Source organism: Dipodomys merriami, unplaced genomic scaffold (assembly GCF_024711535.1).
Source record: "Dipodomys merriami isolate MVZ:Mamm:240054 unplaced genomic scaffold, mDipMer1.0.p SCAF_3, whole genome shotgun sequence".
NCBI classification, from domain to species: Eukaryota; Metazoa; Chordata; class Mammalia; order Rodentia; family Heteromyidae; genus Dipodomys; species Dipodomys merriami.
The window spans coordinates 49,531,508-49,547,726 of record NW_027204492.1 but is presented as its reverse complement, the minus strand read 5'-3'; the positions used below and the strand labels follow the sequence as shown (position 1 = coordinate 49,547,726).

Sequence of the window (16,219 nt, the reverse complement as noted above, 5' to 3'; positions counted from 1 at the left end):
TTAAAAGAAGAAAAATATTTTATTAATCACAAGTTGTTATGTTTTAATTTAGTATGGAATTAATTTGGTCAGTGTTAACTTGTCCCAAATTACTACATTTCTTTTTCTTTTTCTTGCAGACTCAGTTTCAAGAACAGCAAGAAACTTTTCAAAAATATGTAACTGCTTACAGCAAGAAAATAGCATCCTTGGGAAATTTATTCCAGAATCATTTCATGGTCTGTTTTATTTGGCCACACAGTATTTTCTTACAAAGCTTACTGTAAATGTAGAAGAGGAAATCCTTATTACTTTCTAAAATTGTGTTAAGAACATTGTGCTTGTATGTCTAAAATTACTCAGGATTATATTCTTAACAGTGTTGTTCAAGTTGACATACTGCTAAATTCATTTTCAATTTTAGGATACATTCATAATGGTCACTATTTTTTCAAAAATAGGGATTGGTAAATCGACCATTCCCAGAAGTGTAGATATCCTGCATAAAACTGATTATAATTTATCATAGTTATTTGTTCCATAACCAATTTTATATATGTGTATTCCTATATGAGAGAATGATCCTGAATTCCATGTACTTTCTGAATAGTTCATGGCAGAATTTTTGTGTGTGCCAGTCTTGGGGCTTGAACTCAAAGCCTGAATATTGTCCCTGAGCTTTTTTTCCCTCAAAAATAAGACTTTTCCATTTGAACCTAAGCTCCACTTCTGGCAATTGCTTGTTAACTGAAGATAAGAGTTTCCCATACTTTCCTGAACTATCTTCAAACTGCAATCCTCACATCTCTGCCTCTTGAGAAGCTAGGATCACAGGCATGAACACCCTGTGTTTTTCTACGTTTGATTTTTTTATGTTATTGAGTAGCCAATAAATTGTTTTATATAGGCATTTACTATGATAAAACAGGCCCTAGACATACAGAACAATGAAAAGGTGAACAAAGATTGATATTTTGTGAACATTATCTGTGAATCTTATAAAAACTTGAAAGACACATTGACTTTTGGCTACTGCTGTTATTCACTTAGGAATCAATTTCACTCTTTTTCTCTTCTTTCTTTAAATATTAGTTTCCTCCTATTTCTCTGAGGCTTTCCCTTCCTCTTTTTGAAAATGTATTTAAATACTTTTTAACAATCATATTAAAACTTCATTCTTCTGCTGGCTGCTAGTGGCTCATACTTGTAATTCTAGCTTCTCAAGAGGCTGAGATTTGAGGTTTGAGGTGCAAAGCCAATCCAGGAAGGACACTCCTGAAGTGGAGCTGTGCATAAAGTAGTAGAGTGCTTTCGTTGAGCATAAAACCTCAGGGACTGTATGCCCTGGGCCTGAGTTAAAGCCCCAGGATGAGCAACAAAAAAACAAACAAAACAAAATCAACCCACAAACAAAAAAATTACTTCATGCTTCCATCCAATTAATTGAGATGGTTAAAGGAATCTAGTTTATAAATAGAAATTCTATTTTTATAGAATGTTTGGTATACACAAACCAGTGTATGGTAGCATTAATTTCAACCACTTTTGCATAACAAATATACTGTTGAAATCCTCCATGACAGTTTATCATTAGTTAATGTACAGGTTTGGGAGAGGAGTTCTAAATGCTAGTGTTAATGTTGCTAATTAAAGTAATATTACTTTTACTTAAGAATTCTGTGTTTCAGCACCCTTCCCAGTAAGTTACCATAATGCTCTGTGATTCTTACGATGACAGTGGTTGTTTCACACCTGTCATGATCTATAATTGGTCTTGTACTAGTTTAGGACCACCTCATTCCTTGCCTGATGTATTTAGATTTACCTGAGGTTAGTCCTTAAAGGTTATTCAATGTAATGATCCTAATCACAACCCTTCCCTCTTCCAAAATGGTCAGGACTTCCTCTTCCAAGATTTTACATGTGCAGACACCCACTCCTTTCAAAGTTCTATTTGCTGCAGCTTTCTTTCCTCTCACCCCTCCAGGATAGATATTTTCTCTGACACTCCCCTGTGTTCTATGCTGTCTTGATGCTCTTACTCTGGGATAATTATAGCTGATTGTTTTTACTTATTAAATTATATTCCTTTGTATACTTTCTAATCTCGACATTAATCTCTATGCCTTTTGTGTTACTTCTATTGATATATTCATTTATGATCATCTGAATATGAAAGAGATCAACTGTTCATTATGTAATTCCTCTGTAACATTTTAGTCATACATTTTATATAGTCATACATTTTATATAGTATGTTTTCTGAATGATGAGTAGAAATTTAAATTGTAAGTTGTAGCTATCTCACTAGTTCATGCCTATGATACCAACTACTTGAGAGACAGAAATCATCATGGTCATATTTCGAGAATACTCAGGAAAAGTTAGCCTGATCCTATCCCCACAAATGAACATATTGTGGTTGTTCATACCCACCTCTTTTGAAATATTGCTTTATTGAAATGAAAACTGATTATTTATAGTGGAACTGGATTTTTGTTTCAGACTCTTTTTGACCTAGAATCTATTCATAAAGAAGAAATTTCTCGTGAATACACTTCATTTCAAGAAAATATATTTTCCGTGTAACCAAAAATTCTGCTGAACACTGTAAGTAACAAAATTTGAAATTGAAAATTAAGAATTATTTTAGGCATTTAGTATTTCATTTGCTGAAATATATATTTCTCTAAGTATTAAACACACATTTAACATCTCCTCTGTAGTAACATGGACCTTTGAGAAAGGTTAAGCTGAATTAGAGGCTACTGTCCTTATGTAAGTTACAATGCATAGCTCTAATGTGGCTCCAATATTGTAGTTGTAGTCAATTACATCTTTGTTACTCTTTGCTGTCTACAGATCCCATATATTTTAAATCTCAAATAAAACCTAAAGAGTGAGGTGATCACAGCAATTCCAATTCCAAAACTGCATGTAAGGAGATTCCAAGCTATTACTAGTAATGATGAGTTTTTCTCATTAGCACTATCAACAAACTCTTGTTACCAAAGATGACATTGTATTTGAGAGGAAGATTCTGGGGCTTGAACTCAGGGTCTGGATGCTGTCATTGAGCTTCTGTGGTCAAAACTAGTTCTCTATAACTTGAACCCTAGCTCCTCATACAGTTTTTTTTTGGGTAGTTAGAGATAATAGTCTCGTGGACTTTCCTGCCTGGGCTGGTTTTGAACCCTGGTCCTCCGCCTCCACAATAGCTAGGACAATCTGAATGAACCACCAGTTTCCAGCTAAGTTCGTATAATTGTCACTGTGGTCTTATGTGTCAACATTGCTCTGCAAAGTTAGAAAGCACAGCATACAAGTTTAGGTTACTTCTTATTCAAGAAGGCATATAAGATGCAATTTATATAATGTACACAGTTGTGTACAGAATGACAAAGTTACAGAAAATATTCAAAAGAAATTAAGATTTAAAGGAACCATATTGTACAGACTTAAAAACATTTTTCTATGATTCTTCTATGATTAGGAGGACATACTTCTTATTGACAGGATTGCCCCATTCCCCTGATGTTAATGCTCCCACCAAAATTACCTTCAAGCCATCACAGCCAGATGAATACTGAGTTGCAGTGGGTCACCATAATCTCGTCTGGCAAGGTTAAACTGTAGGTTGTTCCAGCATACAGAAGTGGGACCTGTCAACCCACTCAATTCTGTAGCTCCTTCCCCAAAGGACAGCCTAGTTAGTATTTATTTTGACTTGTGTACTCTCTGAATGAAGGGGCCCACCCACCTACTCTTGTATAGGGAAGACAGAGATCTTAAAACCCATCTACTTTACCAAGTAGGGTAAATAATGAAGGAAGCATTTGTGACAAATCATATATTCAAAACAAACACCTAATTATACTTACAATCATATTTTGGGTCAGATAAGTAACTGCCCTTAGTGAGCAGCATGCTTTCAGTTAAACAAGTGTAAAAAGTATGTTTGGTATTTCTCTTCCCACTCATTCCTTCATGTGAAAACACTCAAAAATGTCTTTACATTTCCATGCAGGTTCACCACAGCGCTCTCTTAATCTTGCAAACTATGAGTTAAAGAGCTTTTGAGACATGAAGGAATACAACTTTAGAACTTATAGTATATCCTTCTTGCCCAAAGTCAATGCCTTGACACATATATCCAGAAACCCATTTTTCTTAGCTGTTCTATGAAATCCCTTCCCCCTCCCCCTTGGAATAGAATTGTTGTTGTTTTTACATGTTAACAATGTTTGCTTAAAAATTAATAAAGTTTATTTGCTTTTCTCCAAAAGGCTGGTCTCATCATTTATGACTTGGTATTTTGTTAACGGGCCCAAATTTCTAGTATCAAATCTGGTAACCACTTAGTAAGTCATGGAGATTTCTCACTTTATCTCGTAGAGAATAATACCCCAGGGGTTGCAGGGAGACCCTAATCAGTTAATCTCTGGTCCAGTATCAACAGAGGTGCTGACATGCAAAAAGAAGGGAGACTAAGTCACATAGCAGCAGCTGCTCAAGCCAGATACAGGTCCAGAGCACTTCTCTTCTTTCCCCTGGGCACTACAGACTCAGGACTCCCATTGTTGGATAAACTTTTTGGGAAAAAGAAAGGGTTTTGAATGAAATCATGCCACTTTATCCAACCCTGTGTGAGTACTCTCAGATATATATCAAGAGCCCTTTATCGCACAACTTCAAGTAGCTTTCCCTGTGGACTTGGCCCCATAGGGGGCAATTTTTGTTGGATTATTTGTGGTACAGGTCAGAGAGTAAATAATACTAATAATCTGGAGTTCATCTGTATCTATTGACTGTCATTTTGTTGAGGATTCTCATTACCTGGCTTTGCCTTTTTTTTTTTTTTTTTTGACTATTTCTGGGGCTTGTACTCAGGTCCTGGATGTTCTTTCTGACCTTTTGAGCTCAAGGCTAGTTCTCTAGTGTTTTTGCCACAGCTCCACTTCTGGTATTTATAAATAGCTAATTGGAGATAAGAGTCTCCCAGACTTTCCAATCTAGGCTGGCTATGAACTGTGATCAACATATCTCAGCCTCCTGAGTAGAAAGGGTTACAGGCAGGAACCACTAGTGCCCAGTACTTGCCTTGCCTTTGAAGAATTCTCCTTGGTTTGTTTAGGTGCATCATGATTTTATGCAGTTTTTATGTTTATGGATGGCATCATACCAATTCCATCTGAAACCACTTTGGGACAATTCTGACAGATTTATTTACTAATAAGCTCCTGATGATGGAAAAGATGGGATTTTTTATTTTTGGCCTAAGTATAACTATTTTAATGAATGAGGAGATAGTTCCTTTGAATGGAACCTTGGGGATTATTTCTGTAGACAAAAATTAGACGGGTTATTTGGTTAGAGAAAACATGGTAGTAGCACATATCTGTTTTGGACAGTCTGTGGCATAACTGACAGACATTTTGTTTACTTTGTTGGATCATTAATGGTTCTAAATCTTCTGTATCAGGTACCATTCATTTTGTTGAATATCAGATTAATGTGCCAAATTACTCATTTACAAAATTAATCCATACCCCAGTGGAAAACCATTGATGAAGTGCATAAATTTCCACCAGAACGGCTATAGCAACAGGCACAATTCTCAAATCAACTAAATAAATTCATCTCAGCCTTGTAATACTAGCTATTCAGGAAAATGAGATCAGGAGGATCATGTTTCAAAGACATCCTGGGCAGAATAGTCTGGGAGAGTCCAATTTTATTACTCAGTCAAAGGCATAGATAATTGTCTGGATTCCCCTTTTATTTCTAGTAGGATAATACCCTGATGTGTCACACACACCACAAGGGGCTGACCAATTAAATTTCTTACCATCTCAGAATAGGTCATAAGCAGCAACAATGGCCCATAAAAAGGGTGGCCAAACTCTTGATTTGTTGTTTAATTGTTTTGAAAGGCAAGAAACAGATTGCAGGTTGTCTATATAGGCACCTAAGGATCAAGTCTTGCTTTTCATGTACATATAATATAAACTCTGCATAATTCAGGCAACTCCAATGTTGTGACAATATCAGACATGTTAAAATTTTCTAAAACCTTTGGCATTCTCCTGTCTAAATCAATATTTGAAAGTCCTTTCCTTTGAAGACCTTTAAAGACCTTGCTACACTAGCGTCAAATTTGGAATCCAGATGTAACAAAATCTGCTATTCTCAAAAACTCAAGCTTCTTGGGGCATGTACAGTAAAATTGCTTATCTCTGGAGTGGCATGTGACCACAGGTTTTCTGATTTATCTGAAAACATAGATAACTTGTTGCTTACAATCTGAGTCATTGTAGATGACAACTTATATCTGCATCAGTTGAGATGAATAATAGAGAGGATATGGGGAGGGATGGCATGTTAATTTGAAAGCCTCCTTAGGACTGTTAAAGAAATACTCCCTTTAGGGTTGGAGGCATCGATAAGGTGGTAGCTTGCTTGCCAGTGAGCAAAAGTCCCAGACATCGAGTTTGAATCCTGACCTTAGACAAAAAAAGTTAAAACTCCTTTTCTCTACATAGAAAATCTTGTCCTCTCCCACTCAGAAGTGTCAGGATGGTGTTTTGTGATGTTTAATACTCTTCATGCACGGTTGTGGGAATGACTTGCGTACCAAATAATGACAAAGGGTGTGGCCAATTAGTGTCTTCGGAGGTTACACATGAGACCATCAGCATGCCTGAGGTACACCAATGGCACACATTGACTGTTAAAGTGGCCAGAAAGCTTCAAACATTTCGCTTAATATCATCTTATCTGACCTTTTCTGCTTGTCCAGACATATACTAGTACCTGTATGGGTAGTCAATTTATTTGTGTATCTTACTATTTTGATTAATTTATGTGAGATTACTTTCCATTTAAGTGATGAAAACAAAATGAACAGTTTCAAATTTACCTTTAACTTTCTGTAATTCTTTACATAATGTAGTTTTAGATTCTAGGCACAGGTAACTTGTAGCCACCTTTAATTTCTTTATCATTATGATGTGAGAACATTTTGCAACATTCGGTATTTGCCTCACAGCTTTGTGTACCAATGTTTAGCAGCCAGCTGAAAACAGTCTAATACTTACAGGTTGATAATTTATAGTGTCCATGGAATATTTTTTATTTTATTGTGAAGATGCTGTACAGAGGGATTATAGTTACATGAGTAAGGTAATGAGTACATTTCTTGTCAAGCATTATTACACTCTCCTTTGTTTGTCTCCTACTATCCCACCCCTCCCCTGCCTCCTCCACTCATCCTCCCCACCAAATGCTGAAATAAGGACACAGGATGACCAACTGCAACAAGGAGACTCACAAGATAATATGTTGGAATACTTTTAAACATTCTACCTTTATATTGATTTTGAGGTTAAATTTGGAAAGTTCAAAATTTTAGTAGCTATCTTGATTTAAGTATAATTTTTCCTTTATGATCATTTGGGTAACATAGAAGGTAGGTTTGAAATGTGTATTTTCTGATATCTTTGCCATGTTTCCAAATTGATATTTTAATTATTATTTGCACTTAATGCAGAATTATCAATGCATCATTACTACATGGTCATTATTTACTTTTTAGACTTTCACTGAATTATAATTTATATCTTGATTCTGGAAAGCATTTTATTTTAAAAATTTTATTGTTACCATAAAGGTTATGTCCAGAAGGGTTAGAGTTATTTAAGTCAGGTAACTTTTCTTTTTGGATAATTTTACCCCTTCCCTTGCTCTCTCACAGTTTTTCCCTCCCATTCCCACCCATAAATTGTGTAGTTTATCAACCTAGTACCCAATGAGTACTATTGCTGCATTTATTTCCCTCCAGTTGTGCACCTTCCCTTTCATTCCCAAAGACATCTAAAGGAACAAATAGAACAAAGAAAAGAAAATGAAAATAGCAACAGAAGAAGAAAAAAATCTTCTTGTTTTCAATTCTAATTTTTCCTTTTATAACTGATTTTTTTTTCTGTCAGTCGTTGGGGCTTAAACTCTAGGCCTGGATGTTGTCCCTCAGCTCTTCTTCTCAAGGCAAGTGCTCTACTACTTGAGCCACAGCACCACTTCTGGTTTTCTGGTGGTTAACTGGAGTTAAGAGTCTCATAGACTTTCCTTCCTGGGCTGGATTTGAACTACTATCTTCAGATCTCAGCCTCTTGAGTACCTAGGATTATAGGTGTGAGCCACCGGTGCCTGCCTTATAAGAACATTTTTTATCAGCATTAGTACTTGGTTTAAAATTTAGTGCTCCAAATTCATCTCATTATAGTTCTTGGAATATGTGTTCAAATTCTCTTATTTCCTTTTGAGATTCTTTATTTTTTCAATTCTAATGTCTTGGTCATCTTCATGTAAACTGTGGCTAGAAACCAGTTTGTAACAAAGGATGGTTTGTATTCAACATTGTTTTTTAATTTTATTGCTAATATTCTTGGTACAATTTGAGCATATTTTAGGTAAAGAACTATGTATTTCTTTAATATTTATTTAATACCACATGGTATAAATTTTTATTTATGCTGTCTAAATTTTCTCCTTCTTTTCCATAGTCATTGTGGTGGTGATTTTTCCCTTTTCCCCCTTTTGCTGATGTCTACTTTTACTTCCATTATATCTTCTTTCAAGCCTATAATCATTTCTAATTTACATAATACTGTATTTTACATTATTGAGACTATATAATTTTATTTTTGTCTTTGTTAAAATATTTTATATTCTGGTTATTTCCATTTAACATTTTTTGTTATATTTTTTAAGTTTCTACCTGATTTGACATGGTTTTGCACTCTTGAAAGCTCCACAAGTATATATCTGGAATGAGATAAGACATTTCTTTACTGTAATTCTTGAACATGGGGGTAATTTAGACTTACTTGTCTTCTGTTCTTCTCCCCTTATTTCTGGAAATCATTTTATAATAGTTATTGTTTCAGCCTTCTCATATATATTTATCTATTTTTGCTACTCCCAAAACTAATTTTTACAGCTTTCATTATAGAATAATTTCTAATCTAGCATCTGACAGATATTTTTCCTTTGTTTCTTATCTTGGACATTTCTATCATCCCTTGTGTGATTTATATATCTATCCATATCTGTCCTGATTATTTGAACTTGTCCTCAGTTTATTAGTAGATTTCCTTGTGAGCTCTCTGAATTCATCAAGTCTTGTATTAGCTTTATGGCCACTGGAAATAGATGTCATATTATAATAACGATATAATTCAAATTGTCTGCTCTGTTTTTACTTTGGTGAAGCTGACTGGAATTTAAAGAAATCCTCTCATGAAAATTCAAATATATGAAATCACTAAGTCTTGCCTTAATTCTTTAATAATTATTCAGTCCTGTGTTTGAACATTTTTAAATTTATTCTTCAACTTTTCCATTTTTGTAGACAGTACTGAGAATGGACCCATATACTCCAGTCGTTGTAAGTAATGTTCTTTCCATTATGACTTGTTTTTTTTTTTATAAATTTAATTTAATTTTATTTGTGAACATACTGTACAGAGGAGTTACAATTTCATGGGCAGGATAATGCATACATTTCTTACCAAGCATTGCAGCCTCCTCCTTTGTTTACCCTTCACATCCCTTCCCAGCCTCCCCTCTCCCCCCCCATCCCAATCCTATTCCTTCCCCCCGCACCGACGTTGTAAAGCTCATTTTGGACATGACAACTTCTACTTCTCATTGTTGCAACAGGTCCACCTGTATCCTTAAACAACTGGTTTTTCCCCATCTCCTCCACAAGTTATACTGACATCAAATATAGTGAAACAGGGGTTATACTGTGGGGGAGGGACATACAAAGCAACAAAGAGATAATCTTATAAATGCATTAGAAACACATGCATGAAAGAAAAAAACATTAAAATACACATCTAAGGGTTCATTTTCCTGACATCACATTATCTGACCTTTTCCGCTTGACTCATACATATACTAGATATTACAAATAAGGGAAACCATGGGACCTATGTTTCTTTGGGCCTGGCTTACTTCACTTAATATAATTTTTTCCAAGTTTTTCCATTTTCTAACAAATGGGGCAATGTCATTCTTTCTGATGGAGGCATAGAATTCCATTGTGTATAGATACCACATTTTCTTGATCCATTCATCTACTGAGGGGCATCTGGGTTGGTTCCATATCTTAGCTATGGTAAATAATGCTGCAATAAACATAGTTGTGCTGGTAGCTTTAGTATGGTCTTGTTTGTAAACATTTGGGTAAATGCCCAAAAGTGGGATTGCTGGGTCATAGGGGAGTTCTATGTGAAGTCTTTTGAGGAACCTCCATACTGCTTTCCAAAGTGGTTGAACAAGTTTACATTCCCACCAACAATGAAGTAAAGTTCCTTTCTGTCCACATCCCCTCCAGCATCTGTTGTTGTTAGAGTTCTTGATTTTTGTGGGTCTAACTGGAGTGAGGTGATATCTCAATGATGTTTTGATTTGCATTTCTTTTATGGCTAAGTTGTAAAGTTCATTTTTCTATATAACGATTTGTACATCTCATTGTTGCAATGGGTCCACCTGTATAATCTTTAAGGGAGGCCTTTTAGAACACAAATCAAGATGTAAGCGGTTAATACAGTATTCAAGTCAGGGTACATGAGCTTATAAATCTCAGCTGTTTTTCTAATAGAAATGTGATTAGAAGCATGCTTTTGACAACCTGACAATTCAGCTTATCCACTGTTTCTTTTCTCTCTCTCTTTTTTTTGGGGGGAGGGGCCGTTGGTGGGGCCTGATCTCTGGGTCTGGGCATTGTCCCTCAGCTCTTCAGCTCAAGGCTAGCATTCTACCACTTGAGCTACAGTGCCACTTCCATCTTTTTCTGCTTATGTAGTGCTGAGGAATCAAACCCCACTTCAGCCCAGTGCCCCTTCCAGCTTTTTCTGCTTATGTAGTGCTGAGGAATCAAACCCAGGGTCTAATGCATTCAAGGGAAGCACTCTACCGCTGAGCCACCTTCCCAGCCTTCCACTCAGTTTCTAACTCTGTGGATCTTGATTCTATTTTAGTCAGATCTTTTACTTTGAAAAATTGAATACATTTTGTCTCAATATTGGCACAGTTAATCTTTTTTTTAAATAAGGATTTTGGTATGTAGCAGAGAGCTTTTTGTTCATGCTTTCTAACATTTGTTCCTTCTTTTTTCTAAAATATAACTGCATACCTTTGCCCCAAGTTACTGATTCTTTTCTCCCATTAAATCTTTGAAATTAGTCATTATTGTGGTTCTTATATGAATGTATTTCTTCAGTGTCTCTGAAATAACTCTAGATTTGTTTTCTCTATGGATCTCTCAATCTCTCTGTATTTTTTATTTTTTTATTGTAAAAATACTGACAGGAGTTGCAGTTACATGAGTAAGGTTATGAGTACATTTCCTATGGAGCATTGTTACTTCCTCCTTTGTTTTCCCCCTACCATCCCTTCCCTCCCCACGTCCCCAACTCTCCCCCACCCCTGTCGAAGTTGTAAAGTTCCTTTTCAGCATAGTGTCTTATGCATCTCATTGTTACAATGGGTCACACTGTATCCTCATTTAAGCATTTTGTTATTTCCCTTCCCCTTTGCAAATTAGAAAAATGTATATACAAGATGCAGGGAAACAGAATCAAATACAGTGAAAACAGGGGTTATGCCGTGGGGGAAGAACATACCAAAGAAACAAAAAACTACATTATAAATACATTATAAACAATAGTAAGAAAAAACAAAACACTGTGTCCCTATCTTGGAGTTCATTTTGCTTAACATCATCTTATATGGTCATATGTACATATATCATGGTTGTGTCCAGTGCAACTGTGATTATTTTTTGCATTCTTTTCATCTTGATTTCTAAATTTTCTACTTTCTAAATTTTCTTAAGAAGCTTTATGTTCACATTATTTAAAGCTAAATTAGTTCAGTCTCATCATAAATTTACTCAGGGAAAATATCTGTTCAGTAAAAGGACTGGTTTTAAAATTTTCCTTGTTCGTGTGTGCTAGAACTGGACCTTGAGATTTTTAATATGTCTACATATTTTAATCAGCATGTGGATGAAAATTTAATATCTTAAGTAAGGCAAATTATGGTGCTTGGAATGTGACCCAAAATTTTTAGCACATTACCTAATAAGTTGTCTAACTATCCCAAATTCTGTTTCCTGTTACATATCCCTGTACTGCATGTAACTAAATCTGTATCATAACAGTTTGACAATTCATCTTCTCTAATCAATTTTTTGCTTTATAAATGCCAACTAGGTTTTAACTAGAGTTTTTTCTTGGATAAATTTGTATATATTGTTATTGATATTTTCAATGTTAATGAGTCCGAAAATTGGCAATCAGTTTTTGTTTATGCCTTCTAAAATTTGTTCTGTCTTTTCTAACTTGGTCCCTTTTCCAATGTCTAATACTTATTTTTTTCTAATATTTATTTCAATATGCTGTCATTCAAATTAGTCACTTCATACCATTCTGATATTGATGTAGTTTTATAATGTTCTGAGTGATTATTTTCTAAGATTTTGGGTGAATCTCACCTTATTTCTAAAACCATTTTATATTCTATTGTAATGGTATCATAGAATAGGAAAGATCTGCTTTGTTTTCTCATCTTAAAGTCTAAAGCTACCAAAATAGTCTCAGTGTTCTTGATAGACTTTTTCTACAGGGCTGAAAGTCAGCATCATTAATATGCTTTTGCAGTCATTCACAGAGTATGTCTTTCCTTTTGTAAATTTGTACTGGATTCATTTTTTTCTACAAAAACAGTTAAAATAGTTTCTGTGTATCTTGTGACCTATTTAGTTTGTATTATTTTTAAAATATATTTTGCAGTATTGATTAACTTAATGTAACTTTTTCCCCAAAATTGTTGTCAGTCTTTCTAGTATCTCTCACATATATGTTAAATGCTACAATTTTACCTTGAAGGATTGATTTTTTTAACCTCCATAAATTTTCCTAATGTAATGTAACTTAAAGCAGTTTATTTTACAATTTAAATTCCTCATTTATTCAATCTTATTTGTATAAATTGCGGATTTCTGTAACAGGCTACATGTAGCCACTTTTTTTGGGGGGGGTCCGGTCATGGGGCCTGAACTGTGGGCCTGGGCACTGTCCCTCAGCTCTTCAGCTCAAGGCTAGGGCTCTACCACTTGAGCCACAGTGCCACTTCTGGCTTTTTTCTTTTGTGGTGCTGAGGAATCGAACCCAGGCCTCAGGCATACAAGGCAAGCACTCTACCACTGAGCCACCTTCCCAGCCCCTACATGTAGCCATTTTGATCTTTTTGTAATTGTGATGCTAGAAACTTCTACAAACTTCGGTTTTCCTGATAAACAGTACTTATTTTATACTACAATTTCATGACTTTTAAGCCATATTTTTTGATCCTGTACTCTTCAAAGTTTCAGAAACACACATCTACATTTCGATGTACTCTTTCCTACATGATTTTTTCAGTTATTAATGTAATAATTTTTAAAATTTTTATTTTTTATTGTGCAAATACTGTACAGAGGGGTTACAATTACATGGGCAAGATAATGAGTACATTTCTTATCAAGCATTGTAGCCTCCTCCTTTGTTTCCCCTTCCCAACCCTTCCCAGCCTCCCCCTCCCCCCCGCCCCCCCACCCAATCCTCTCCCCTGCCCACCAAAGTTGTAAAGTTCATTTTCGACATGACAACTTGTACTTCTCATTGTTGCTACAGGTCCACCTGTATCCTTATTTAAATGACTTGTTTTTCCCCTTCCCCTCCACAAATTATACCGACATCAAATACAGTGAAAGCAGAGGTTATACTGTGGGGGAGGGACATACAAAGCAACAAAAAAAATCTTATAAATGCGTTAGAAACAAATGCATGAAAGAAAAAAAAACATTTGAATACATATCTTAGGGTTCATTTTCCTAACATCACCTTATCTAACATTTTCTGCTTGACTCATACATATACTAGATATAGCAAATAAGGGAAATGATGGGACCTATCTTTCTGTGGGCTTGGCTTAATTCACTTAATATAATTTTTTCCAAGTCTTCCCATTTCCTAACAAATGGGGCAATGTCATTCTTTTTGATGGAGGCATAGAATTCCATTGTGTGTATATATATAGGGTAATAATTTTAAAATATGTGCCTTCTGGTTTTTTCCAGATTTTGTCATTGTTTTAATAGCTATTATACACAACTTAGCAGCCCACAAAAATCAATATTAGTAATTGATTGAATCCATGTCATATATGTTTTGTTATACTTGTAGAATTCTGTGGCATTTTTTGATCATACTTATATTGATTTTAGTTTTTCTTCATGATTGTTTTGTGGGTGGAAAGTAATTTAAAACTATGTCTTCTGGTATTTTTATCTTTCCTGGAATTATAATTTATAATAAATTTTGGCATGTTTCCTATTTCACAATAATCCATCCCTCCTTCAAATGTGTTTTTCCCTTCTCTATATCATAGAAATTTATAATTCTATGAATGAAACAATTTTCCTCTTCAATTTTTCTGTAATTTCTGTCAGTCAGGGGTTGATTCTTAAAACATGTTTTCAACTTCTTAGATTTCCTTGTACATTTTGAGGTTCTCAAGTTCTGAAATATCTTAGTCATTATCATGTACAGCATAATTACAAACTGGGTTATAAACATCTGACAATTTCACTTTCTCATTCTTTTTTCTTCCTTAAGATTTATTGGAGTTTATATTAGCAATATTGAAATTATAATTCAAGGATTCTCCTTTGCTTAGTGCCAGTCTACCACTTAAGCTACACCCCCAGCCCTTATACAAGTATTATTGTTAAATTTTAATTCCTCTTTTTTTTATTTTCTTTTTTTCTTAATATATATTGTATATTGTGCAGATACTATACAGAGGGGTTACAGGTACCGGAGCAAGGTAATGAGTCCATTTCCTATCTAGCATTGTTACACCCTCCTTTGATTTCTACCATCCCTTTCCTCTCCACCTCTCCATCTCCTCCTTCTCCTCCACCCCCCTCCCTATCCCTACCGCCCCCCCCCCCCCGCAAAGTTGTAAGGTTCGTTTTCAACATACTGTCTTGTACATCTCATTATTACAACAGGCCATTCTGAATCCTTATTTTAGCATTTTGTTATTTCCCTTCCCCTCCCCAAATTAGAAAAATCTATATACAAGATGTAGGGCACTGGAATATAATACAGTGACAGCAAGGATTATACTATGAGGGAAGAACATACAAAGAACAAAAAAATCACATAGCACATTATAAGTACATTAAAAAGAACAGCAACAAACTTAAAACCTCTGTGTCCCTATTTTGGGGTTCATTTTGCTTAGGATCAGATTTTATGGTCATAAGTACATAGCTTTTGACCTCATCTGCTTGTCCTAGACATATACTAGTTATTGCAGATACGGGAAACTATGGGATCTATGTTTATTTGAGTCTGGCTTGCTTCACTTAATATAATTTTTCCAAGTCTTTCCATTTCCTAACAAACAGGGTCGTGTCATTCTTTCTGATGGAGGCATAGAATCGGAATAGATAGATAGATAGATAGATAGATAGATAGATAGATAGATAGATAGATAGATAGATAGATAGATAGATAGATGCATATATATATATATATATATATATATATATATATATATATATATATATATGTCACATTCTCTTGATCTGTTCACCTACTGAGGTGCATCTGGGTTGGTTCCATATCTTAGCTATGGTGAATAATGCTGCGACAAATTTAATTCTGCTGGTAGCTTTAGTATAACCTTGTTTGTAATTTTTTGGGTAAATGCCTGGAAGTGGGATTGCTGGGTCATAGGGGAGCTCTATGTGGAGTCTTTTGAGGAAGCTCCATACTGCTTTCCAGAGTGGTTGAACAAGTTTACACTCCCACCAACAATGCAGTAGGGTTCCCCTTTGGCCACATCCTCTCTAGCATCTGTTATAGCCATTCTAACTGGGATGAGGTGGAATCTCAATGTTGTTTTGATTTACATTTCTTTTATGGCTAGAGGAGTTGAGCATTTCTTCATGTGTCTATTGGCTATTCTTATTTCCTCTTCAGAGAAGTATCTTTTTAAGTTTTTATCCCACTTATTAATGGGGCAGTTGTTTCTTTGAGAATTTGTTATTGGGGGATTTAACTTTTTGTGTTATAAGTATATTTTAGATATGAGATCCTTATCTGTTGTATGGCTAGTG

The 16,219-nt window shown here is 35.1% G+C and overlaps 1 protein-coding gene across 1 annotated transcript in view; it reads left to right on the top strand.

Moving 5' to 3' along the window:
* The window catches only part of LOC138839790 (synaptonemal complex protein 3-like), a 33,214-nt gene that overhangs the window by 6,382 nt on the left and 10,613 nt on the right, over positions 1-16,219 (top strand). Inside the window, exon 7 of the mRNA XM_070039337.1 lies at positions 120-218. Within this exon, the coding sequence (XP_069895438.1) occupies positions 120-218 (99 nt within the window). The remainder of the gene's footprint in view (positions 1-119; positions 219-16,219) is intronic.